This window comes from Pholcus phalangioides, unplaced genomic scaffold (assembly GCF_987345545.1).
Source record: "Pholcus phalangioides strain wild (caught in Gottingen) unplaced genomic scaffold, Ppha-v1.0 ptg000017l_1, whole genome shotgun sequence".
NCBI lineage: Eukaryota > Metazoa > Arthropoda > Arachnida > Araneae > Pholcidae > Pholcus > Pholcus phalangioides.
The window spans coordinates 63,230,165-63,256,415 of NW_028301610.1; the positions used below are offsets into that span (position 1 = coordinate 63,230,165).

Genomic DNA, 26,251 nt, shown 5'->3' on the forward strand with positions numbered 1-26,251 from the left:
ATGCTGATACAAAAAATTATCGAGTACCAACTTAAGAAAGTCTCTTTCACATTGATCTCTAGCTGAAAAGTTCCCCCAATCAATACTCTGATAATTGAAATCCCCAAGTATAACAACCCTATTACACTTACACATGTAGGAAATTTCATCATGAAATTTGGCGATGTAGTTTGGATCCCTATTCGATGGATTGTAACAAACCCCAACAATAAGTATATAATGTCTTTTGTTTTCAAGCTCAACCCATATAGTTTCAATATCACTTCTCTGCACGTTTGCCCAAGATTTTGTAACGGCTATAAGATACAGGCCCTCTAGAACTATTATAGTTTCTAAAATTATTTCTTATTACTCAAGCTCCTGGAATTAATTAGCACACATTTTAATTTCCCTAGTGTCAATCGAGAAACCATCCAAGTCACAGGTGGATGATTCCCCGTGAATGCTGTTGCTATTATCATTAACTAACCCACATTCCCGACTACGTGGTCTGGGAGTAAAAAACCTGACCTAAGAATATCATAAACCTCCTAGACCCCCCTCCTATTCAGATGAATCCCATCCCAACGAAGCAACTTATCAGTAACTGCGAGAAGCTCCAAGAACGTGACCCCAAGTTAGGAGCAAATGTCCTTCAGGCTTAAATTGAAATGGTGGATCCTACTTCTATACCCCCTACTTCCCCTTGGCAGTACTAGAACCACTTCCACATCTGAACCCCCTGCTGAGCGGATAATAGTAAGTCCCAGTACTCTGACAGAGACTCACTAATATCCGCTCCTATCTGATCCGTTCTCACCCACGGGATTACTCACCCGGGGAGCTTTCGACGATGAAAAACGCCTCGAACGCTGATTATCTCCCCCCCCCCACCCCAGTAAGACAACACACAGCACTAACCCCGAAAATCCCTACACACTGTGTTGCCCAATTCCAACCATAGAAACGCCGATGATTAAACCCGTATCACTATCCCCCTCTACTTCATCCACGACCAACCATTCGCCCTCTGAACTGTTGCTGTTTGTTGAGATTGCTTCTTCATCAACAGGTGGCGAGACAAGTGGCTCCGTGTGTGTGTGATACGAGCTGTTCTCTAAAATATATCTGTATTGTCCTTGAAATTTTATTCGTGCTTTGCTATCTCGAGTGCTTGTGAGAGACATTACCCTGAACAATATAAGTTTGAAAGAGGGCCTGTGACCCTCTCCTTGCTGTCGAGGCCATCTTAACAACCTCCTTAATACATTACCATAATTAACTCCCCCCCCCCCCCTTTCCCTCGAGCTCCAATATAAAAAAAAAAATTGTATCCAAAAGAAACATACCTAATTGCCAAAGCAAAACAATTCTGAAAAATACCAAAACAAATATACAGGGTGTCTTGTAAGTCCAAATTAAAATGTTCGTTGTAGAGAGGTATTGTTCCAATTTAAAGAATGCTAAAACTGTGTTCAAAAATCACCTTGTACCAGTTTTGAGAGTGAAAATAAAAAAATAAAAAAAGCTACATGTTAGTACCCTGTCCTAAAAATCCCATTGAGAAGTTGTTCTCTCTTTCCTGAGGCCAACACAAAATACAAAAAATTCAAGTTTGTGTAATGTGAGCAGAGATGTTTGAATTTAAAAATTGGAGGAAAGTTGGGAAAGAACAATGTAAATGAGGGAAAAGAGAATTTTCCATTAGTTTATGCCGGTGTTTCTCAACCGCCGGGTCCTGACATTGGTCAAATCGGGCCGTGAGTGGTTTATCGTTTCATTTTTACCAATTTATTTCCCCTTAATCGTGTATATGCCCGAGTCTTCCAATCACGGAGAAGAAATCAACCAGGACGCGGGATTCCAAAGGTTCAGAACCACTGGTTTATTCTGTATTTTCCCAAATTTTCTCCGTTTATCGAATTCGAATAACTCCACGAATATTGCATTTAGAAATGGGGATTGTTTTTGTTGGTCTCAGGTGAGACAGGAACACAACTTTCTGATTGAAAATTATAGGACGAGAAACCGTATAAAAATTTAGATTTTTTTATTTTGTGACACACTGTATTTTGAAAGGATGACATCACTCTCCGCTATCCATACAAGATTTTTAACAACTGGCTGTTGCTAAGATGAATTTTTTTTTGGAAAGAGAAAATTCAACTGCCTGTGCGGGGAATCGAACCCACGTCCTTTAACTTTCCGGGTAAAAATCAGTTGAATTTTCTCTTTCCAAAAAGAAATTCATCTTCGCAAAAGCCAGGTGTTAAAAAACTTGTACACTGTATTTTCACTCTAAAATCTGGAACGGGATGATGTTGACTGAATCTTACTTAAAATTAAATTTTTTTAAAATTTAAATTTGATAATTTCAAAATTTAAAATGGAGTTTTAAATAAGAATAATATTGCGTCAATGAAATTTCAAACTTTTGCTTCATTTCATGAACTGAACGATTTCCTTTATTTTGAATGAGTTTTTATTCAGTTACAGTGATATCATGGTATTTTATCCAGCGTGCAAGTGGTTTCAATGCAATATTTTTTGAAAATTTACGAAACATTAAGTATCAGAGATATGTGAAACTTTATACCGTCATAGTATAGCACGTACAATCAAAAATATTCGTAAAAAATTTGAAATAAATCAATCGTTAAATACTATTTTTAATGATATTTCTATTAGTACAGTTTTTCACCATGTGTTAAAGGTATCAATTCCCCTTAACATGGTTTTTAACACACATAAATCACAGTTTCTCTTTGAAATTAGATTCAATCTTGTGGTTTCTTAGAAACTTGAAAAAAAATTGATAAACCGAATCGGATTTATGATGGAATATACAGGGTGTACTGTAAGTCCCATAATTTAGCCTTTATCTCATCAACCGTTCGTCGTAGAATTATGGCTCTAATTTAAATTACGCTCAAAATGTGTTCAGAAATCACTCTGTACCAGTTTCAAGAGTGAAAATGTGTGTAGTGTGAAATATAATAAAAAATAATATTTTTTTTTTGTACGGACACCCTGCTCTCAAAAGCCCAACCAGAAAGTTACTGCCCTCTGTCTCTGCTTCCTTCCCTTATTTATGCTGTTTTTTATCAACTTTTCTCCGATTTTTGATTCAAACATATCAGCGAAAAAATTGCATTTACAAACACGGAATTTTTTAGTTATCCTCGAGAGCGAGAAGGCAACAACTTTCTAATTGGAAATTAAGACGGGGGGGGGGGAACCGTATACAAATTTAGATTTTTTATTTTATGACACACTGTATTACACTGTACTACACACTGTACACTCTGTACCAGTTTCGCTCTAGAAACTGGTACAGAATGATTTCTGATTACATTTTGAACGTTTTTTTAATTGTGACTATACCTCTACGGTTGATGAGATAAAGGCCGAAATACGACTTAGAGGACACCCCGTGTATCTTGTAATTTCAGACTAACCAATGTTATCCCAGGAATCATTCAATTAATTCTCAAATTGATGAACGATCAAATGTTGATTAGACTAATCTTTTTCACCATGATTACAGTCATGTATTAACAATTAACATGACACACACAACACACACACTTCATGACTTGCAACACACACAAATCAGTTTTCGAAAAATTGGATTTAATCTTCTGGTTTCTTAGAAACTTGAAAAAAAAAATGCATACAACGAATCTGATTTATGATGGAATACATAAATAATTGAGCCCTATAGTCAATATACACTAGGCAATTATGTAAATATATTGTGTTGTTTTGACAGCTTAATTAGCAGAGTAGATATAGCGACGACACGAGGTTTTAACTAGAAACAAATGGCGATAACTGATTGAGCGGACAAGACCAAACCACATCCTCAATGAAAATAGCTTTCAAACAAGGTTATAATTTGATCGACGATTCATATTTTTTTCTTTCCTCAATTATTGAATCGAAAATCAATAGCGTGAAACAATGACTTCCTTGATTTTTATCTAAAGATATCGATTTTTTTAAGATAGTTATATATTGACCGAATTGTTATTGAATGTTGATTGATAGAAATCAACAGATTGCAGCTGCCAGCAGGTGATTATTTCCGAAGGTATAAGAAAATTCTGTTGTTTCTTAAATAGAAAAAAATCTATGGATGGTCATCGTGTTGTGTGTTGTGTCAGTTGGAAATTATAGTCTCGTTATGGGTTAGTGTTGAATTATTACGCTTCATGTTTATTTGATTATACTCCTCGATGTTTTACTCTAGGACTGACTCGTGGTGCAGGTAATACTTATTGCTCAAGTTTCTCAACAAACAGATGTTACTTTAAAATTCAGTGTTCCTGTAGTTTCGTCGATGAATATTTCGGAATGACCCACGGATGAAAATCAAGGTCTTGCCGGGGTTAATTTAATTGTAATGATACCACTACTCAATAAAAGAAAATTTCATGTTTCCAAGGAAATGTTAATGATTTTAAGCAGGGATTACACTTATAATAGTTTTGTAAAAGTACTTGCATAAAACTTGGAGAAAAAAAACAATCAATATGCCTACTTGTTACATTCGAGAAAATGTAATCAATAAACTTATTGGTTGTTTTTAAAGTTTTATAAAAGGTATTTCATCAAAGCTTTAAAGTGTAATTCGGGGCTCGGGGTAAATTGGGACTGCTGATTTTAAAAATTGGTGTTGGTTTTGCCGAATTCACTGTAGTTTTCGCCACTGGTTAATGTTCTTATTTGTATCTAGAATCTCTCTCATGTCAGTTTTAAATGCTCTGTAATTTTTTCATGTACGGAAATGAAATTTAAATTGAATGTGGGGAACACGATAGTGCTCCCGCCAAGTTGAGCAAAACAAGCACGACCGTAACATCCTTTTCTGGATGCAACTTAGACACTTTTGAGACTTCCATATCTCCATATCTGAAACTTGGAATATCTAGAGTATTCTACAAATTCTATCAAATCTCTGAATTTCATTTTTTTGTCATTCGTAGTTCTTGAGAAATTTTAACTCAACGTTTCGTTATTATGACACTGACTGACTCATCAAAAATCCCAAGTACTTCTAGCAACCCTAGGAACATGAAATTTGGTATGAAGGTAGTGTTTAGACTACAAAGCAAGGAAAAATTAAAAAATCCGGAAAATTCTTCTCAGGATTGGAAATACGGGAAAATTCGGGATATGTTACTTATTGTCACCAAAAAAAAAAAAGAAAAAAAAAAACAATGCCAAATGATTGCAAAATTGCTAAGTATAGTTGAAATTGTTCAAAATTTGTCGAAGACCGGAAAAAAGGTTTTTACTTTTTACATACATCGACAGTGGAGTTGGTTCAGAGCTGTGTCAGTATATAAATTCAGAGTTAATTTCAAAAACAAAAATTTCATTTACTATAGCACTACTATGATTACAGTCCAACGAATCTTGGAAATAAGAGAGCAGTCTCTCTAGCCAAGGCTGCAATCAACAGCGACAATAAACTTGATAACCCTATCCCACTAACGCTCCCGAAGCGACAACTTGAACAAGCAACCCTCCAGAAATGGCAGCAAATTTGGGACCAAGGAACAACAGCTAGGAAAGTGCACGAAATTGTCCCTCGAGTCACATACAACACACTAAACTGGAATAGGGAGGTGACTATCTTCATAACAGGACACGGCCCATTCCCTATATATCAACACGAACGGAAACGTCGCCGCACCGACAAATGTGCCTGCGGTATGGTGGGTAGTCCTGTTCACTATGCAACAGAGTGAAAATTTACTAAACATCTACACATGTACAAATATTCCGAAAACAATGACAATCACTCAAATAATCAAAAACAAAAACATAGCAGCAAGGATTACAAGCCTTGTGAAATATATACGAGCCAACGAAAAACAAAAAATCTGTCCACCAGATTTGTAAAATTATGTTTCAAGTTTTACGAAAATAAGGGAAAAAACAGAAATAGATAAAAACGACAACACAAATTATAACCACAGACTGCCACTATTATTACATAACTATTACATGTACAAGATATAGCATGTATAAACACGGGACCAAGAATTTTTGACATTCACGTTACAATGATGTAAATGTGATAACCACAAGTGTCCTCCATTTCGCTATTCTAGGCGGAAGGACACGAATGGTTCCATTACATGTAGTTTTTATTTTATATATTTTCATTTTTTTAAATATAAATATAACCAGCCAGAGAGCAAGTCAACCAAAATAACAAGACCGAAGCTAATCCTTAGTTAAGGCTCTCTCCAGACAATCCCACATTTAAAATAACCCTACATTGCTCACCAAAATAAGTTTAGAGCGAGACAACTTGACCTGGCATTTATATATATGTATATAATTGTATGTATATGTGTTTCTCTTTCCTCTATTCAAGTTCTTCATGCATTTCATGTTTACAACACACGTGCCTACTCATGTTGTCGTATTCGTGTTGCTCACCGAATAAGGTGCTAAGCGAGATGGCACGGGTGATCCCTAATTGTATATATTCCCCCACACGATATTTCTATTTTGCATATTTTCATCAAATCCACCGGATCGAGTGGACTCAACGTAATAAGACTGATGCTGGCTTCTAGTCCGCAAGTTATCAAACCCATTTGCTCACCAATAAGGTGTTAAGCGAGATGACTCGCTCAGATGGATATTTTATATTTTACAATAAGATTCTCATTTCGTTTTTTTTTTTGTTTTTTGTATCCTGTGTATATAATATGGCAAGTGTGAGATAACAGATGAGATGGCATGGGGACCCCCTCAATTGCTTTTAAAACATATCTCCATCCTAATATCTCTCTGTACATTCATCCCCGTCTTAACGAAACCCTGAAATTTTCTCCAACTCCCAACCCTGTCTCGTCTGAAATCACCACAAAATTTGTTAATCGCGACAGTAACCAATTGTCCGAGAAAATATGCTGTAAAAATGTTGTATGTTATTATTATTATTATTTGACACAAAATGAAGAGTTCAAGACTCTGCCCACGAAGCTGGGTTGGAAGAGATCTCAGCAACGGGGATAAGTCCAGTGGCAAAGTTCTGGCGTTCATTCATTCATTCATTCATTCAGCCCTATTATGATTGATATATTTTCCTGAAATCACCCATTTCCGATGGAGAAAACGATCTAATTTTTATTCTAATTTTGTTTCATGGGCAAAAAGACGAATCCAAAAAGCATACAGGAAATATTTTTTCCTTATGAATTTCATCCTTATGATGATATCATCTCTAAAGAAGGGGAATTAGAAGGGTAAAAATAATGAAAAAAAACAAAACAAATCTGAATTCGGCCTGTAAAATGTTAAAATGTATGTATTTGTTATGCACGACAAAAATATGAGATGAGCATACACAAATTTCTGTAACAGTTATCATAATATAATAACAACTTATGCATATTATGTTTGTCCACGACTTCAGTAAGTATTACCAATTTAACTGAGCTACGATGAAAAATTTCAGTGGCGTATTTACAGGTGGGTTTAGGGCAGAAAATTAAGAGGGGCGGAAAATTTGAGCAATAAGTATCCAAGAAAATTAGAAGAATAGGAGAAAGCCGGCAAAATTTGTATAACCCTCAATAAACCCGCATCTGTCCAGACAGCTAGTGACTAGATCAGTGAGCGATCAAAACACTGACCTACAGAGTTTGCAAACACGTGAGTGAGCAAAAGAGTGACTTGGAGCTTGAGCAAGAACGCGAGTGACAAAAATAATGAACTAGAGAGAGAAGGACCAGATCAGTGAATGAGACTTAGAGCGTAAGCAAGCATGTGAATGACCAAAAGAGTGACCTAGAGAGCGAAGGATCAGGTCAGTGTGTAACGTACAGCATGCACAAGAATGTGAATGACCAAAAGCGTGACCTAGATCAATGGTTTTCAACTTTTGGAAGATATACACACAACTAACAAGAAATTAATGAGAAAAATGAAACTGTGTGAATTACTCATGGCCCGATGTGACTAGTGTTAGGGCACAGTACTGGTCGGTGACCTGGCGATTGAGAAACACTGACCTAGAGAGTGTGAAAGCATGTGAATGTTCAAAAAAATTATATAGAGCATGTGTAAAAGTATAAGTGGTCAAAGGAGTGACCCATAATTAGAGAAACCATGTCAATGAGCAACCAAAAGAGTGACCTAGAGCGTGTGTGAGTATGTGAGTGACGGAAAGCGTGACTTAAAGACACAGTTGCACTTGCAGGTGGAAGGGGGCTTCAGAGGGTTTTCGAACGAGGTGGAAAATTCGAGGGAAGTAGTAAAGGAAATCGGCCTAGAATGGGAGAAGAGCGGGAAAACCATAAATGCGCCTCTGGAAAAACTTGAGCATATTTTAAGAAGTAGGGTAGGGACAAAAAAATTACTCGAATATCCTTTAAAATGCGGATCATGCGGTCACCATAGTGAGAGGGCCTTTCAGCTTGTGTACATACTTTACATTGTATGGTGAAACAATGTACAAAATATAATTTAAAAAATAACAAAAAAAAACGGTGTCCAAAAAGTACGCAACGTCAAAAAAGAGGACCATGGAACTTACAAAAGGAAATGAAATCTCATCAAAAACATTTGGTGTAAAAAATGAAGCCAAGTTTGGAGATTCTTTAGCAGTAAAAAGTTGTGATATTCTGATGTAGAGAGAGCCAAGTCTAATGGTGTTATTAACTGTGACACTTTGATTCACAAATCACTCCAAGGTTCTACACCTTTAATTGAAGAACATTTTGGGACTTGGCAATTACGCAGCACGAGAATGTGTCGACCGTGGTCAAGTTTTATTATTCACGCCATTAATCATATTCCATCAAATACTGTTTTATGTAAGGATATTTGTATTTACAACGTTGATTTAATTTTACATAACATGGTAAAGTGTAATATGTGCTGGCTGCGTAATTTGCCAAGTCCCAAAATGTTCTTCAATTAAAGGTGTAGAACCTTGGAGTGATTTGTGAATCAAAGTGTCACAGTTAATGACAGAATTTGACTTGGCTCTACATCGGATATCACAACTCTTTACTGCTAAAGAATCTCGAGACTTGGCTTCATTTTTTACATGAAATGTTTTTGATGAGATTGAAATTTTTCAATATAGTCTAGTCTCATTAATTTTTACACCAAATTTTCACTCCCTTTCAATTTTTTATTTCTTTTCCTATTTCATTAAATATATTTTACATTTACATCATGATCAAGCACACATATCAGTGGTCTTTATTTATTTGATATTAAGTTTTTTATTGATTTACATTCATACACTTCGACTTTGATTTGTATGCTGCTTATGTATTACTATTGAAATTAATTTTCACTTTAGCTCGGAAACTGGCCAATCTGACAAAATCAATGCGAGATTCGGAATTAGAGCCCCAAGCTCACCATAAAGTTTGAGGACAAAATCAGTATTGAGAAGTGTACTTATACAATTGTATATATTTACAAATTTTGTTTATTTACATGATCTTATTCACAGTATAACTTAGTTTTTGTTCGCCAAAAAAATTCTTTACGTCCAACTGTTTATTTCAGGTGACATGACTGTGCTAGAGATGCATCCGGTTCCACAGACGCAATTTGCTCCGCTTTCTGAAGCTTTGTGCAAAGTGGTTGTAGAGCTTAACAGCGAAAATATCCCTGCCACTGCCTCAACAGTATCTTCCAAACTTGCCGACAGCTTCCCGAAAATGGAGGTACCAAGTGACGAAATACTTTACAAGACTCTTGGCGGTTTGATCAAAGAAAGGAAACTGTATCATACTGGAAAAGGTTGTGGATACAATGTACTTCTTAATCAAGGCCGCAACTAGATACTTTGTCAACCGGGGCGAGCATGCATTTTGGCGCCCCGTATAGAGTAGAAGGAACAGATAAAGGGTGAAAGAAACAGATATTTTTCTGGATTTTATGCTGAGGTGAACCCGGAAAGAAAAGTCATCTGGTCTCCACCGGGATTCGAACCTAAGCCTTCTTGCGTTACGGGCAAGCATGCTACCATCTACTCCACTAGAGACACGACTCTGTCTCCCTTATTTCACGCGCTGTGGCGTGAAGCACTGAAGTAGAGGCATTAGTAGCCTCTCTTAACTTCAGCAAATGGCCCCCAGGTGTCGTGTCTCCAATGATGTAGATGGTAGTATACACACTTGCCCGGAATGCAAGATGATCTGGATCCCGGTGGACACCAGATGACTTTTCTTTCCGAGTTCACCTCAGCATAAAATTCAGAAAATATCTATTTCTTTCATCTATTGGGCTGAGAAAAGCGGTCTATCTGTACTTAAAGGGTGGATTCGGAGCTCCTTCGAGTTCAGGGCACCAAACCCGCCTGCTCTCCCCCCCATAGTTGCAGCCCTGATTTTAATTCACTTAAAAAAACCAAACCAGGCCTGTCTTGACGCATGGGCACAATCTGCACCCTTGTGGTTGCATGTAGCTTTTCACTAACAATTATAGTAGAGACCTCACAGGGTATTACTTTGATATCACAAGTGGGGGACTGAGATCTCAATCCAACCTCGTCTGACTGGAATTTAAGACTCGTTCTTCAGAAAATTGCCGAGTGTGTGAAATCCTTTGTCACATTTTTTAATCGAAGTGAAAGAAATAGTGTTCGAATTCAAGGCCACATGTAACAAGGTCTGTCTCATGAGGCGCTGGAGTCGGTACCAGCTGACGTTACGCGTGACGTCATTAACCTGCAGAACCGAGTGCGCTCACTTTGCCACCTTGTAAATTATGGTATTTGCACAATCACTGTACTGCCCATTTTATAATTAATTGTTTCCAAAATTATCTTTTTTCGGATCTATTTAAGTTGAATCAAGTACGCTAGTAAAGTTTTATTAAGTTAATTGAAAGCCAACTCGAGACAGGTAATTTCAAAATTATCTTTTGAACTTTTTAGGATTTTAATTATCTTTTTGTTTTCATTTCAATTAGGTGTAGCCGTAAGAAGTGTTGACTTCGTTAATACCAATACAACTGCAATAACTCCCGATAAAAACATGGGAAGCCCGGTGCGTTGGACCCGGGCGTGCTGTGGGTTGCTCGAACACCCATGGTAATTTATAGTATGGGTCTGAGCACCCACTGAATTGATTCATAAATCTAAATCTAAATTTCTTATGTAAAGATCAAGGCGAGCACCCACAAGTTCCAAACACTTCCGAAACCCTGTGGGAAGCAAATATAGAAAAAGAAAAGTTCTATTATACAATGTTTTAAGTTATTAGTATTATTTTGAATGATAATATCAAAAGACATGACTCACTGGCTATTGCTGGGATTTAATCTATTTTTTTTAGCGTATAGCTTATAGAAAGATTATAAAAATACTACATGCGCGCATACCTGGGACACTAAAATACCACAATAAACGCGGAATCTTTCTCAATCGTATGCTAATGTCGTCTGCTATAAAAAAATATAGCAGGGCCATGAGGTCACATGGCACCTCCGAAACTGCGGCAAGCGCACCATAAAAATGATGAAACAGCTCTATATACCTGGTTCGAATTAAGATATTCCCTACCTTTCGTTTGTCAGCTGATGAGAAAAGGGGAAAGAGAACAAGAGCAACGAGAGCGTTGTAATATATCATGACAGTGTTGTGACTAAAAGACACAATAAAATACTTTTACCAATTACAGCTGAAAAACCAAATACAAATAAAAAGGCCACAACTTACAAAATGCCCAAAGAGATAGCTGAAAAAAAGCTTCTCGATTTGTTCCAATATGTTTAACGTATTTCTTTTTAAACGTGTCAATCGTGTTAGAATTTGTTACCACCGGAGGTAACCTATTCCATTTATTCATAACATTATTAGAGAAAAACTCGTCACAGGATTACAACCTGGAATTGTCCCTTACTAAACGAAACTGGTATCTCCCCCTTGTCGAAGCAGTTGATTGACGATGTATTATTAACTCATGGTTCATCCTATCCATTCATTTCAAAATTTTAAACACTTCGATCATATCTCCTCGACACCTGCGCTCTTCCAATGTAAAAATTTTCAAAAAAATCAAGTCCCACTTCATAGCTTAAGCCCCGTGTGCCGTCACAGGCACGCGTGGCTCTTCTCTGCACCCCCTCGACCAAGTCAATGTCCCTCTGTTAAGTATGGTCTCCAAAAACTGATTCCATACTTCAATCCAGGAGGAACTAGGCCCGGAAAAGTGGAATGATCATTTTGGGAGAACGGGATGAGATCTTTTTGAAAATGAAACCGAGTATTCTGTTCGATTTTTTTACCACTGCTGAGCAATGTTCAGAGAATCTAAACCGCTCGCCAATTAGGATTCCTTGATCGGTGATCCTAGTTCCATCCGGAATGACACCATTATTCAACTCATAATTGAAACGTGGGTTGTTCGAACTAAAATGAGTTACCAAGCACTTGTCAACACTAAACGTGTGCTCCATTAGCCCATGCTGCAATCATATTCAAGTTCGTCTAGAGTTTCTCCCTTTCGCTTTGATTCCCGACTACTCCCAACCTTCTCGTCATTTGCGAATTTGCTCACAATCCCATCGATACCCTGATCAAGATTATCGATAAAAAGTGAAAAAAGAATGGGATCACGTACACACTTTCTTGAGGAACTTCACTTTTGACGCCTGTCCAATCAGAAAATTCCCCGTTTACCCTAGCACGATGTAACCTATCTCGTAACCGCGATTCTATCCAATTCAGCAACTTGTTCCCAATCACAATCTCGTGTAAAAACGCTTCAATAATTTACCATGTTGGACCCGATTTAATGCCATCGGAAAATCAAGGTAAACAACATTTTTGCCCTAGCCGAAGCCTTAGTCACTTGATCATAGATGCGAAGGAAGTTAGTTACTTGTGGCTTCAGTAGTAGCAAAATGTGCGTTTCTGGGCCGTATATGCTTCTCTCTTCCTGAACCCATGCTGATTACCTGAAAATAAATTATATGTTCTCGTCTATCCATTTCAACAATTGCCTTTTGATAATAATTTTCGAGAGAGAGCTCGTCAAACTCAGTGAACGATAACTCGACATGGTTTCTCTACTACCCTTTTTAAATATCGGAACAACATGAGCAAGCTTCTAATCCCCTGGGCGATACCCTCAGCAACACTACTTCTGTAAATCTGTGCAACTGGCCCCAGCAGTGGATTACCACATTCTCTAAAGACCCTAGGAAAAATATCATCTTGTCCTGGAGCTAGCACATACATTTTTCAGGAGTTTTAGGACCTCCACATCTTCCATTTGAATTTCGTTGAGGAATTTGACACCCCAATGACACACTCTTACTTTGAATATCACTTTCACTATAACGACTGATGTGAAAAAATCAATGAAATCACTAGACAAGCATATACCGCTCTCTATCCTAGACCATCCTATCGAGAAGGGAAACCTCCCGTTGCAACCCCTACACAACACTGATCGGGTTGAGGTATACTAATGCTAAAGCGAGATAAGCGGAATAAAACAACAGGTATAAAAATAAGAGAAAGAAAATCGTTAACCACAAATTAATATAATCTACGATACGTTACAATACAAATCTACGAGAAAATCAAAAGAAAATATCAATTAACCCAACACTTTACTACGAGAGAGAAAGAGAAAAAAAACCAACTCTTTCAAACATGCCCTGAAAAAAAGTATCAAGATATTACATTACAAACTATCTTATCTACTAGGACAATAGTATTTAGGTCTAAAGAAATAAATACCAATTACCAAAAATACCAGAAATATGAAACTATTCTATTTGGCTACACTACGCCGAAAAAACACCAAAACAAAACATATATTATATACATAAAGAATTGTTTATCAAAAAAGAGGGGGAAAACAACAAAATGGCCAAAACACAGAACGAGATTTTTCTCATTAGTACGAGTAAATAGGCAAACCTGTGGATTATCGACTACAAACAAATCAATTGAAAATCTGACAGAGTTTAAATAAAAGCGAAAGAGAGAGAGAAATTTAATCAATCCGCATATACGCAAATAAAAATTCAAAAAAAGAAAAGAAATAATAAACACTTACCTCAAAAATGCAAAGATAGCTGACGTTCACGGGAACAGAGAAATTACAAAAAAATAAAATCCACTGGCGAATACTGCTAAGAACACTAAAATTATACGGGACGTTAGAATTCAGGAATAAAATACATATTATACAGTTTCATATTTTGAGTGATATTTCTGTAATTTTGGTCATTCTCATTTTTTTATACACTCTAGTCCCGTTTCTTTTGAGCGAAGCATATTTGAATTTGCAATCTTTACTGAAATTGTGAATGAAGATAGTTTTCATCACTTATAAATATCATTATGATAATTATGACTATAAATATAATAATAATTTATTCGTTTAGGACCGAGCCCCAGAATTTGTGCGAAAAAATTACGTTGCAAGTAAATACATAGTTTTAAGGTATCCGACTACCTTTCTTGTCACTTTTCTTTAAAATGGTTCTGGAGTGGACTTTAATACATTTTTTGATAGAAAGTGTCTCGAAATGGTGAAGACAGTGACAAATTTTGGTCTATCTATTATATTTTCTATGAAAAAGTCGTTTTTATGTCGAATTTTAGGCAAAATTCATGTGATATTCGAAACACGATTGCAAAAAATTTTATTAATGAAATGCTTTGTGATTTTCACGGTGCATTTAGCTAGTAATGTTGCAGGTTATGAACCAAAATTTAAAGGATTGCATGATATGTTCATAAGTTACACCAAAATATGTTTAGGTACGTGTGAATTTTTTTGAAATTTCATCCTACATTTTGTCTATAAAACACTGTAATTTGTAATTCAAAAAATATATGTGATAGACCTTATATTTTGGTTTATAACCTCAACAATATACAGCAAAATATCACATTAAAATTTCGTAAGGATGCAATGCATCATTTTTTACAAATCATGTCACAAAGTCAAGTAAAATGTCAAAAATAGCATTCTTCGTAAAACACGTTTAAAATCTTTATTCGCGTATTACTCGTATGTAAAAACGCAACACTAAAGTGAACGTAACTTTGATTCTAAGCATCATATAAACAAAACAAGGCCCGTTTTGGAATCACAACAAATAGGGCTTTTATAAAAAATATTTAAAAAAAAATGGAAATTCATATTTTCTCCCAAAATGACGTTTTCAGTCGGATACCTTAAGGCAACATCGAAGAGAGGGGAAAAAATTACAAAAATATGAATACAAAGAGAAAAAAGAATAATTGAACCACAAGTGTTGGAAAGGGCGTGGGGACAGGGAAGAAGGATATTGTGCAAAACAGACTGACTGTAAGCTAATTTAAAAAAAAGAAAAATTGTTTCATGCAATAATATGTGGCAAATATGTATTCAAAAAACACAGAAATTACGAAATAAAATACATTCATATATCAACATTTAGAAAAGGGAGAAATATTTAAATTGTTTACAAAAAAAAAATTATAGATGGTTTGTTCTCTAATATTATCAGCTTATAAGAGAAAAATTAAGGATTCAAAGTTGTCATCGCGTTAGGAAGATCTAAAAATCTAATTATCTTATGTGGTCAATTTTCCCTCAAATATGCCGTCTCTGCAATCGAAATATTTTGAGCATTGAGAGATGACAATCTTACTCCCTGTAATGCCTCACAAGAGCGAAAAATATGTAAAAAAAAAACACCGGAAACTCGAAAGCGATTAAAGTTGTCGATCAAATTCAGTTTTGCGTGTAGTAAATTTCTGATATAGCGGAAACTGCATCCAAAGTAAAACGTTGGGAAAAAAAAGTATCCACATATTTAAAATATGGGTTAAATTTGTAGTTTTTATTTTAAGGTCAAAAATACACGCACACGAACGAACGAACGAATCTCCGAAATGACAAACTACATTTGCAAGATCTGGTCGAGATTCACTCAAGATTAGATGTGGCAGTGGAAATTCAATGTTATGTTCCTCATAGAGTGAATGAATTCTCTCAGCCCGCCCAATTTTTTGTTCCAGGCTGTATTTGATGCAAGTCTTCAAAGCATGACTTTTTGAGAAGCTGAATACTCTATTTATCCAAGACAGTGATCTTTTGAGTGTAGTGAAAATCAAGGGTAATCGACCAAATTCTGTGCACATTAAATATGACAGGGTGTAGCGCGGAAGAGAGTAACATGCTTTTAAAAATCTCAGATGCACAGCCTCCAAATTATGATCATCCAGACTCCAAATTTCACAGCCATATAGAAGTCACAGCCGACTGAATAAAAAATACACCAACATAAGTATATTTAGTAACAATCTAAATTTCGTTTCCCCTATAAATAATGACTATAAATATAAATATTCATCTTGGCATATTTGTCATGATTTCAAATTTACCGTAAACTACAATTCAAAAAGTTCATTGCAATTTACAGTAATTCTTCATTACCTCTAATTGAAAATTTTTAAGCAATAATTGGTGATTTTGTCGACTTACGGCAACGCTTTTGGTAAAAAAAATTCCTGATGCTCCGTATTTTACCGAATTTAACAGCTCACGATTTCCCACATTTTCTGAATGAAATATGGTCATTTAAGTCGTAAGGAAATAATTTGTATTGATAAATTCTTTTTTATTGTGATTTTCAGTAGTTCTTTACTTCTCCGTCCTTCAGCGGTTTCAGTAATTGACAAATTCGTCGGAAATTGCATTTTTTGGCTACAAATATATCCCGTATTTAATATCGCCGTTTCCTGTATTTTTTTCCGATGAGATATGGTCATTCTAAGAACGAAAATTTATTATTGTAGGACTTCTTGTATCAATTACAACATTATTTTTCGGTCAGTTAGAATAAAAATTATCAAGTCTGCCCCGTAGAAAACGGGGAAAAACGTTGATATACATGATCGAAGATGACATTACAATTATTTTTTCCTGTCATTGCAGGATACTTCGTGGTCAGCCCTGAAACTTACAGACAGAGATCATTCTCGCCACTTTGTGAACGCCAAATGCTCATGACAAATGAAGAAGCTATTGTTCGGTTGCACGGAGAACAAAAAGAGCGGACGTTAGCTGTCCAAGTTGACGAATCTGATATACCGTCACTTTGGCCCGATGTATCTTCGTCTCCGACTTCTTCTTGTAAACGGAATTATTTCTCATCTACTTCATCTAGTTCACCTATCAACCATAAAGTACTCCCGCCTAGTCCAGATCTCAGAATCGTCGAGAGAAGACATTCCCTGCGAGTATTCAAAGTCAAAAACAGACCGGTTCCAGAGAAAGACACCTTCTTCCGAAGCAACTCATTAAGAGAAACATCAGCTTCAGCATCGCGTGCAAGTTCTTCTGCAGCTGATAGCGCAACTGATGGACATAAAAGTTAGTTTCAACACTCACTTCCCAAAGACAAACCAATGATAATGTTACGTGCGGTAAATGTGATAAATTCGGTTATTATACATAATCGCCGAGCATTTTAGTTTGATAAATTTACCTAAATTTATCTTTTTTACCGGTGATTATGCATAGTACCCAAGCGTCGTTGGTAAATTTGATAATTTTCCTTAAATGAACACATTTTTGACTGACAGTTCATTTGCGCAACGCTTTGCTTAAAAAAAAATTCCAATTAATTTTCATACAATTTTTTTTCTGTATTGTTCAACGTTAGTAAAATATATTTTGAAAGTTTTAAGTCATTTGCACCTTTTTCTGATACAGGGTTGATCAAAACCTTTTTTTTAAATTCAATTTTTTGTTTGTCCCTTAAATGCATTCGTGACTCAATTTCCATTGCAAATGGTGAGTACTAATACAGGGTATGTATGATCAAAATTTCAGAACGATTCGCCCAGTATTTTTCTTGAAATTCGAGAAAAAAATGTCTAAACTCTGAAAAGGACGCAGACTTTTGGCAATATAGTGCAGTAGCAGGTATATCTACAGCAACGGCTGATCAAATTCTTGATACTGTAGATTTATTGATGCCGTAATAATGGGAAATCGTAGCAATGAAGCTAACCTTGATCAATATTTTGCATTTGCATTTTCCGTGCAAGTTTTCACTTTAACAAACATTTAAATAACAGTCTTGTATATAAATATTTTCAGAAACAGCTACAAAAAAATTTAGGAGGGATTTTTTAAACGTTTATTCAACACCTACAACTTATATTTTGTTCCGGTACGAAAATTATTACCTCAACAGTGTTTTCCTAAAAAATCTGGGAAGGAGACCGCGAATATGAAAACCACGAATACCGAGGGCCGACTGTACACACAAACAAACACAAGTATAGATAGATAGATAGATAGATTTATTAATTGTATTAAAGGCCGTAGGCCTATTACAATAAGTGGTACAAAAACAAAAGAAAAAAAAATTACATTTGTATCTAATAAATACAAAAATATAAAAATCATCAATATCATCGCGGGAAAATCAATTACACATAACAATCCACAAGGTAAAGAAAAATCTCAAAAATGATCGCACAATAAGCTTCATTCATAAATTTCAAACAAATTCAAAAATAATTCCACATCTCGAAAAAAATTAAATAATCCGAAAATAAAAGGTCGATCAGAAACATGGGTTTCCAGCAAGCGTATGAGAGACTGCTCATTTGATTCTAGGGAGTTAATATACTGTGAGATACGTTTCCGACGGAAAGATATGTACACTGGGCAACAAAAAATTACGTGACAAAGATCGTTGGCCTCACGTCTGTTGCAAACATTGCACTCTGAGTTATTTCTGGTTCTGCCAGTAGGATGTCGATATGTCATGGTTAATCTTAAGTTCATAAAAAACAAGTTCATAAATAACAAGTTCATAAAAAACAAGTTCATAAATAACAAGTTCATAAAATTTAGTTCATAGAGAAACGGAAATGTTTAAAATGACGAAAATAAGTAGAGTTGTGAATTTTGTTAAAATCAGTTTGAAATCCAATATCAGTCACTGCTTTAAGTAAACTGGGAAGAGATCTAGAAATAGTCCGGGGATCATTACAATTAACAAGAAATGGGAAACCGCTTCCAGATAACATTTAGGTAAATAAACACAAGTATACAAACGTACAAAAGTATAACAATATATTTCCCTGTGGACAGTGGCTACTGCAGCGATTAGCAGATTTTTGTTGTGATAACAGATGGGATGAGGTTGGAAGTTTTTGGAGAAATGTTTCAGGGTTTCGTTAAAAGAATGAATGAACTATTTTATTAAAAGTGATTACAGAGAGCCCCATGCCATCTGTTATCTTACACGCGTCATATACATAAAATACATAGGGATTTCCGTTGTATAATATAAAATGGCTCACCGGAGCGAATAGTCTCGCTTAACACTTTATAGGTGAGAAAATGAGAATGATTGATGTTGTGAATTTCTAAACTAGAACTCAGCATTTGTTTGATTCGGTTGAGTCAGCACAGCACCTCCTAGAGATAGAAGGCTTCTGCATTGTTTGCCATAAACGTCATTCAGACTACCTAGCAAGTTTGCCACATTTTGAACCACAGCATCCTATTTCGTTTTTTCTTATTTTGGCGTAGAATTTTCCTGGTTGGCTCACAAATACCGCATAGTGATTGGATGTGGGCCATGGAAATCGCCAATTATGAGACCGATCGTTTCTTTTCCTCACAACGATGATACTGGCACGAGCAGGGAATTTTTTCCCACAAATATTCTGAGGAAAAATCTACTATTCACTGACGTCACAACCAGACTGAGGAGGCCTATCTGTAGGAAGTGCTGGACCAGGCCCATCTGAGCCTAACCAGCAAGTGCGTTTACAAAGAGATGAAAAACCATTTTTATTTAGCGCTGCAATAGCGGTTATCTATGTCTTTTTTTTAACGATTAGACGTCACTTTGACGTTTCTACCCTCGATGAGCCCACTAGGGATATCTCAATTTGAAGAGTGGTGCTTTTGATCTGATATTTCAAAGCAGACTGTGGAGGCCTATCTCTCTCTCAGCACCTCCTAGAGATAGAAGGCCTCCGCATGCTGCTCATCACGTCAGCAAATAGTCCATTTTTCCTCAGAATATTCAGGGGAAAAATTCCCTGCTCATGCCACTATCATCGTTGTGCGGAAAAGAAATGATCGGGCTCAGAATTGATGATTTCTATGCCCCATATCCAATCACCATGCGGTATTTGTAAACCAACTAGGAAGATTCTACGCCAAAATAAGAAGCGCGAAATAGGATGCCGTGGTTGAAAATGAGGCAAACTTGCTAGGCAGTTTACTACTTTTTCATCAAACATGAATTTTCATGAATCCTGATTGCTCCCATTAAAAATCGAATTGCTCCCCCTTAAAGTTCATATTGCCCTTCCCCCTCCTGTGGGGCGTGGACCTCATGTTGAGAACCTAGGATATATTGGGGCTGCTGATTTCAAAATTGGTGTTGGTTCTGTTGAATTGGCTCTAGTTTTTGAGACAATGTCCTATAAGTAATAATATGGCTTTTATCTCATAAACCGTTTTTTGTAGAGGTATATGGTTCAAAAGAAGTGCTCAAAATGTGTTCAGAAACCACCCTGTAACAGTTTTGAGAGTGAAATACAATGTGTCACAAAATAAAAAAGATCTAAATTTTTATATGGTCCTCCTGTCCTCACTTCCAATCAGAAAGTTGTTGCCCTGTCTCTTCTGACCCCACCAAAAAAAAAAAGAACTCCATGTTTTTTATCTGCAATATTTATTGAGATATTTGAGCTCCAAAATCGGGGAAAATTTGAGAAAGAACAGAATATAAATGAGGGAAAAAAGAGCGTTGTCCATTAGTTTATGCGGTTCTTTCCCTACTTTTCCCGATTTTGAATTAAATTATCTCAGCGAATATCGCAAGTTAACAACATGGGATTTTTTTTGTTAGGCTTAAACAATTTTCTAATTAGGAGGACAGGGGGGGGGGGACAGTATAAAAATTAATATTTTTTATTTTGCGACACTATATTTTCACTCCCAAAACTGTTACAGGGTGATTTCTGAACGCACTTTGAACATTTTTGAAATTAGAACCATACATCTACGACGAACGGTTGTTGCCAAATTACGACTTACAGGATACCTTGTATGTACATGTTGTCGAATTCCAACATTACCAATTCGTTAGAAGTTCCGCAGAGAAATGTAGACGAGGTGCATGTCTCGTTTAGTAGTAGTAGTACACGTTGTCGAAAACCATTGTTCTCATGAAGCGTTAGTAATTTTTTCATTACTATCTACTGTTTTCTTTGAAATAATAATGTGTCTACGATTTCTTTGAGTGGCCATTGAATACGGTGTCTCTTCTTAGTTAAATTACCTTTGAAATTCCATTCTCTAGGGTTACGGGGCCAAAATAACCGTTCTTTAAATAGAGGTTCCCCGTTAAAAAAAGTTTTAATGTGCTAGCGCGGATCCAGGACGTTGTGACGGGAGGGGCGAATTGTGCAAGCAGATACCTTCAGCTGAAAATGGAGCGGGGGGTAACAGGATCCAGGACGATGTGTCGGAGAAGCGACTTATTGCGTAGGTGCATGGGATGTTTTACTGGGCAAGATAGATTTTCCCCATATTATTCGGCTCTTGGGAGGAGGGATCCCCCCCCCCTCTGGTCCGGCTATGGTTAATGTATAAGTTTCTCTATAACTACTTATTACAAAGAAATTGAAAGTACTGTATGTGAACAAAAGCTGTTTTTCTATAAGTTAACGTTCAAAAGTATGATCAAATCTCTATTTTGTTTCTACTGTAAACTATACGCTACTTTGTAGCGCAGATGTTTAATTGCTGGTTCTGTGTTTTTTGTTAAAATGGTATTAAATTGTTGTATTTCTGTTTCAGATGAAAAACAGTCGATGTTTTCCAAGTTTTTCCGTCGAATGCAGTCGCTGACCGAGAAATCCAATAAGCATGTAACTTTCTCATCACAATTTCCATCAATGACGTGGCTTGATTGTACCCCAGTCAACTGTCAGTCCGTTGGGACTCAAACTCATCCCAGTATACGGAAAGTAAGTGATTTCAGATGCTTTCATGTTTTTAAAATAATACAGTAATAGATACTGATATACTGTAGAAAGAAAACAACTTATTGACAAACATCAGGAATATATTTTGGTCCAACCTTGACCCTAATATGTACGTTGTCCTTTTTAGACATGCTTGGTGAAATTAATCTGCATTGTGATAGGTATGTGAAACGAACTAGCGTACAAATAAATATGTGAAATAACTAATTATGATAAAATAAAATACACTGCTCATAAAAAGTTACGGTTGTCTTATTTAAGTGTGGAAAGCTTCTGGATTCATCATATTATATAAACATCGTATTTCTTTTTAAATGTGTCAGTTGGGGTAGAATTCACTACCCCCGGGGGGTAATCTATTCTATTTATTCATAAGCCTATTAGAGAAAAAATTCCCCTGCGACAGTTCAACCTAGAGTTTTCCCTTACCAATCCATATTGTTGTCTCTGCAGTCGATTGAGGGGGTATTAATAATTCATGGTTCATCCTATCATCCCGTTGAAAATTTTAAACACTTCGATCATACCCCCCGAACCCTGCGTTACTCCAATGCTCCAGAAATCAAGTCTTTCTTCATAGCTCAAGCCTTGCATATCCGTCAGTGCTCTAGTAGCTCTTCTCTGCACCCTCTCAACTAAGTCTATGTCCCTCTGTAGGTATAGTCTCCAAAACCTGATGACATGCTCCAGTCCAGGACAAACTAAGCCTCAGAAAAGTGGAGGAATGACTTTAGGAGAACGCGAAGAGACCTTTTTGAAAATGAAACCGAACATTCTATTCGATTTTTTCACCCCATCGCTGAATAATATTCAGAAAACTTAAGCCGCTTGTCAATGCGAATTCCTGAATCGGTGACTCTAGTTGCATCATGAATGATAACACCATCTAACTCGTAAGTGAAATGTGGGTTGTTCGAACCAAAATGAGCGACCATGCATTTGTCAACGCTAATGGTCATGCTCCATTCATATGTCCATGCTGCAATCCAGTTTAAGTTGGTCTGGAGCATCTCCCTATCACTTAGATTCCCGACTACACCTATTAGCTTCACGTCATCTGCTAATTTGCTGACAATCCCATCCATATTCTGATCGAGTTTATCAGTAAAAAGTGAAAAAAAGTATGGGCCAAGGTCACTTCGTTGAAAAACTACACTATTCTATGTCCAATAAGAAAATTCCCTGTGCTCCATAACCCGTTAATCTACAATTTTTTCAGGGAATTTTTCAACAATAACTAATCCACATTTCTGTCTACCTGGTCTGGGAATAAAAAACCTGACCTAAGCCTATCATGAACCTCCCAGACCTCTCCCCCCATATCTATTCAGGTGGATAAAACCTTACAGCATACTCCAGTCCAGGACGAACTAAGCCTCAGAAAAGTGAAAGAATCCATTCCAGGAGAACGCAAAGACCCCACCTTCTTAAGAACGAAACCGAGCATACTGTTCGTTATTTTGACCACCACTGAACAGTGTTCAGAAAACCTTAGCCACTCGCCAATAAGAATACCCAGATCTGTGATCCTAGTTGCATCCGGAATAATAACACCATTCAACTCGTAAGGGAAACTTGGGTTGTTCGAACCAAAATGAGTGACCATGCACTTGCCAACCCTAAACGTCTGCAATCCAGTTTAAGTTGGTCTGGAGCAACTCCCTATCACTTTGATTCCCGATTACCCCCAATAGATTCACGTCATCTGGGAATTTTCAAGTCATCCCATCTATACCTTGATCGAGTTTATTGATAAAATGTAAAAAATGTGTGGGGCCAAGGGCACTTTCTTGAGGGACTCCACTTGTGACATCTGTCCCATCAAAGAATTACCCGTTCACCATAACCCGCTCTGACCACGATTCTATCAAATTCAGCAAGTAGCTTCCAATCCCAATCTCGTGTAAATGCCTCAAGAGTTTACAATGTTGGACTCTTTCGAATGTGTTCTGGAAATCAAGATAACTAACATCAACATTTTTGCCCTAACCAAAGCCTTATTCACGCGATCATAGATGCAAACATGTAGAAAATTTCATGATAAATTTAGAGGTGTAGTTTGCACCCCTTTTTGGTGGGTTAAATAGCAAACTACTACAATAAGCTTATGAAACTCATGAAAAGTTACACATGAAACACTTATTGAACTTAACTGCAGTAAGCTTATGAAACTTTTTGTTTTTATGCCTAATCCATGTAAATTCAATATTACCACTCTGTTCGTTACACTCTCTAGTATGCAAATTTGATTTCACGTAAATCAAGACCCCCCTCCCCACGTCTTTCTTACTGTATTGCTTCTCAAAAAAGCATCATGTCCCGAGATGTGAAAGAAGGATTCATACTCATCGTCTGCCCAAGATTCTGTTATGGCTATTAGATCAAACCCTCCACAGCTCTCATAGTTTCTAGAAAGTTTTTCTTATACCCAAGAAGGGAATTTGAATGATGAAAATGGTAAAATAATGAAAATAAATTATAAAACATTTCAACAATTCACATCAAAAATAAATTTCAATCGTATACGAGAAAATGATTCGGTACAAAATACAGACATCTCTTGGACATTATAACAATGAATGCTAATCTCTGGACTATATCTACAAAAAAATACCCTAAGGCCGGGTATTACATTTTAAAAGTTTGATAAAAGTCCTTTATAAAACTTGAAAATGCAGCCAATAAGGTCATCGGTTGCATTTTCTAGAATGTAACCAATAACCTTATTGATCAGATTTTTCAAGTTTTATAAAAGGGATTTTATCAAACTTTTATAGTGTAATACCGGCCTAAGAAAAATAAAAAACAATGGATAACTAAATAAATGCTTGACAGAATAAACCACAAGGTAAAATTATACAAAAAACATAAAAAAATCCACATATAATCTTATATGAGAGTGAGTACAACAGTTATAATAAAAATTTGAAAATATATATAAAAAAGGTAAAACAAGAATACTTCCAGTGGAGCTTTAAAGCTTGCGAAAACAATAAAAGATTGCAATGGCAAATTATTGAATAAAGATTTAAGAACCAGTTTTTGAAATCCAACAGAACTTGCAAATAAATTTAATCATGAATTTATCATAAGAAATATAAATAATGATGAAGAAAATGCGGATTTTTGTACTTGGAATAAAAAGGCCCCTCAGATACGTCAATAAATTCCATGCTCTACCTCACAACTGAAAATCATGTACTGTGACAAATTGTGACAGGAAGTAAAGAGAATAAAGCAAGTGGTTACGATCGAATTACACCTAAAATGATGAAAATAATTTCCCACAACCACAATAGATTCTCCCGAATTTTTCAAAAAATTTAGAAAAATGTATGAAATACCAGCTGATTAATTTTCTAAATCATCATTTTTTGTTACCAATCAATATGGCTTCCAAAAAGAACAAAAATATGGAATGGCAATTCTAAAATTAACGAATCTGATAAATAATGGAATAAATAAAAATAAATATTGAATTGAATATATATATATATATATATATATATATATATATATATATATATATATATATATATATATATATATAATAGTATTTTTGGACCTAAAACGAGCATTTGACTATGTGGATCTAAATATCCTAACAGAGAAACTATATTCAGCCGGTATAAGAGGAAATATCCTACAATGGTTTAAATCTTACTACTACAATAAACAACAAGCTGTCATAATAGAGAAAGAAATTATCGAATTTCAGGAAGTAAAAGAAGGAGTCCCACAGGGGTCGGTTTTAGGGCCGATACTGTTTTAAATTTACATAAATTAATGAAGTAAATTCAATTTCAATGGTAATATTATATCTTTTGCAGATGACACAGTTTTATATGTTGAGGGACAAAAACAGATAATCTGATTAGAAAAACAGAGAAGGATCCAACAAAAATAAATCATTGGCTTCCTAAACATAAATTAAAAATAAATACACAAAAAACTAAATTTATGTGCACGAAAACAAGAAATATAAATGATAGTAGAGAAATACACATAAAATTGCATACCAACTGCCAATCTCAAACTATATTAGAATGTGATTGTGAAGAAACAGATAGTGTTTTATCATGATTGCTTAGGAATAGTTATACAAGACAACCTAAAATGGAACATACATAGTGAAAAAATGGTAAAAAAATTCAGAATGTATTCATGAGTTCTTTATAAATTTAAATACATAGTTGATTATAACTTCTTAGAAGATATTTTCTATGCATGGGTTTA

General features: G+C 35.8%; 1 protein-coding gene across 1 annotated transcript in view; it reads left to right on the plus strand.

Moving 5' to 3' along the window:
• The window catches only part of LOC149074620 (uncharacterized), a 102,691-nt gene that overhangs the window by 60,933 nt on the left and 15,507 nt on the right, over nucleotides 1–26,251 (plus strand). Inside the window, exons 2-4 of the mRNA XM_089246992.1 lie at nucleotides 9,532–9,768; nucleotides 16,920–17,357; nucleotides 21,828–21,997. Of these exons, the coding sequence (XP_089103118.1) occupies nucleotides 9,532–9,768; nucleotides 16,920–17,357; nucleotides 21,828–21,997 (845 nt within the window). The remainder of the gene's footprint in view (nucleotides 1–9,531; nucleotides 9,769–16,919; nucleotides 17,358–21,827; nucleotides 21,998–26,251) is intronic.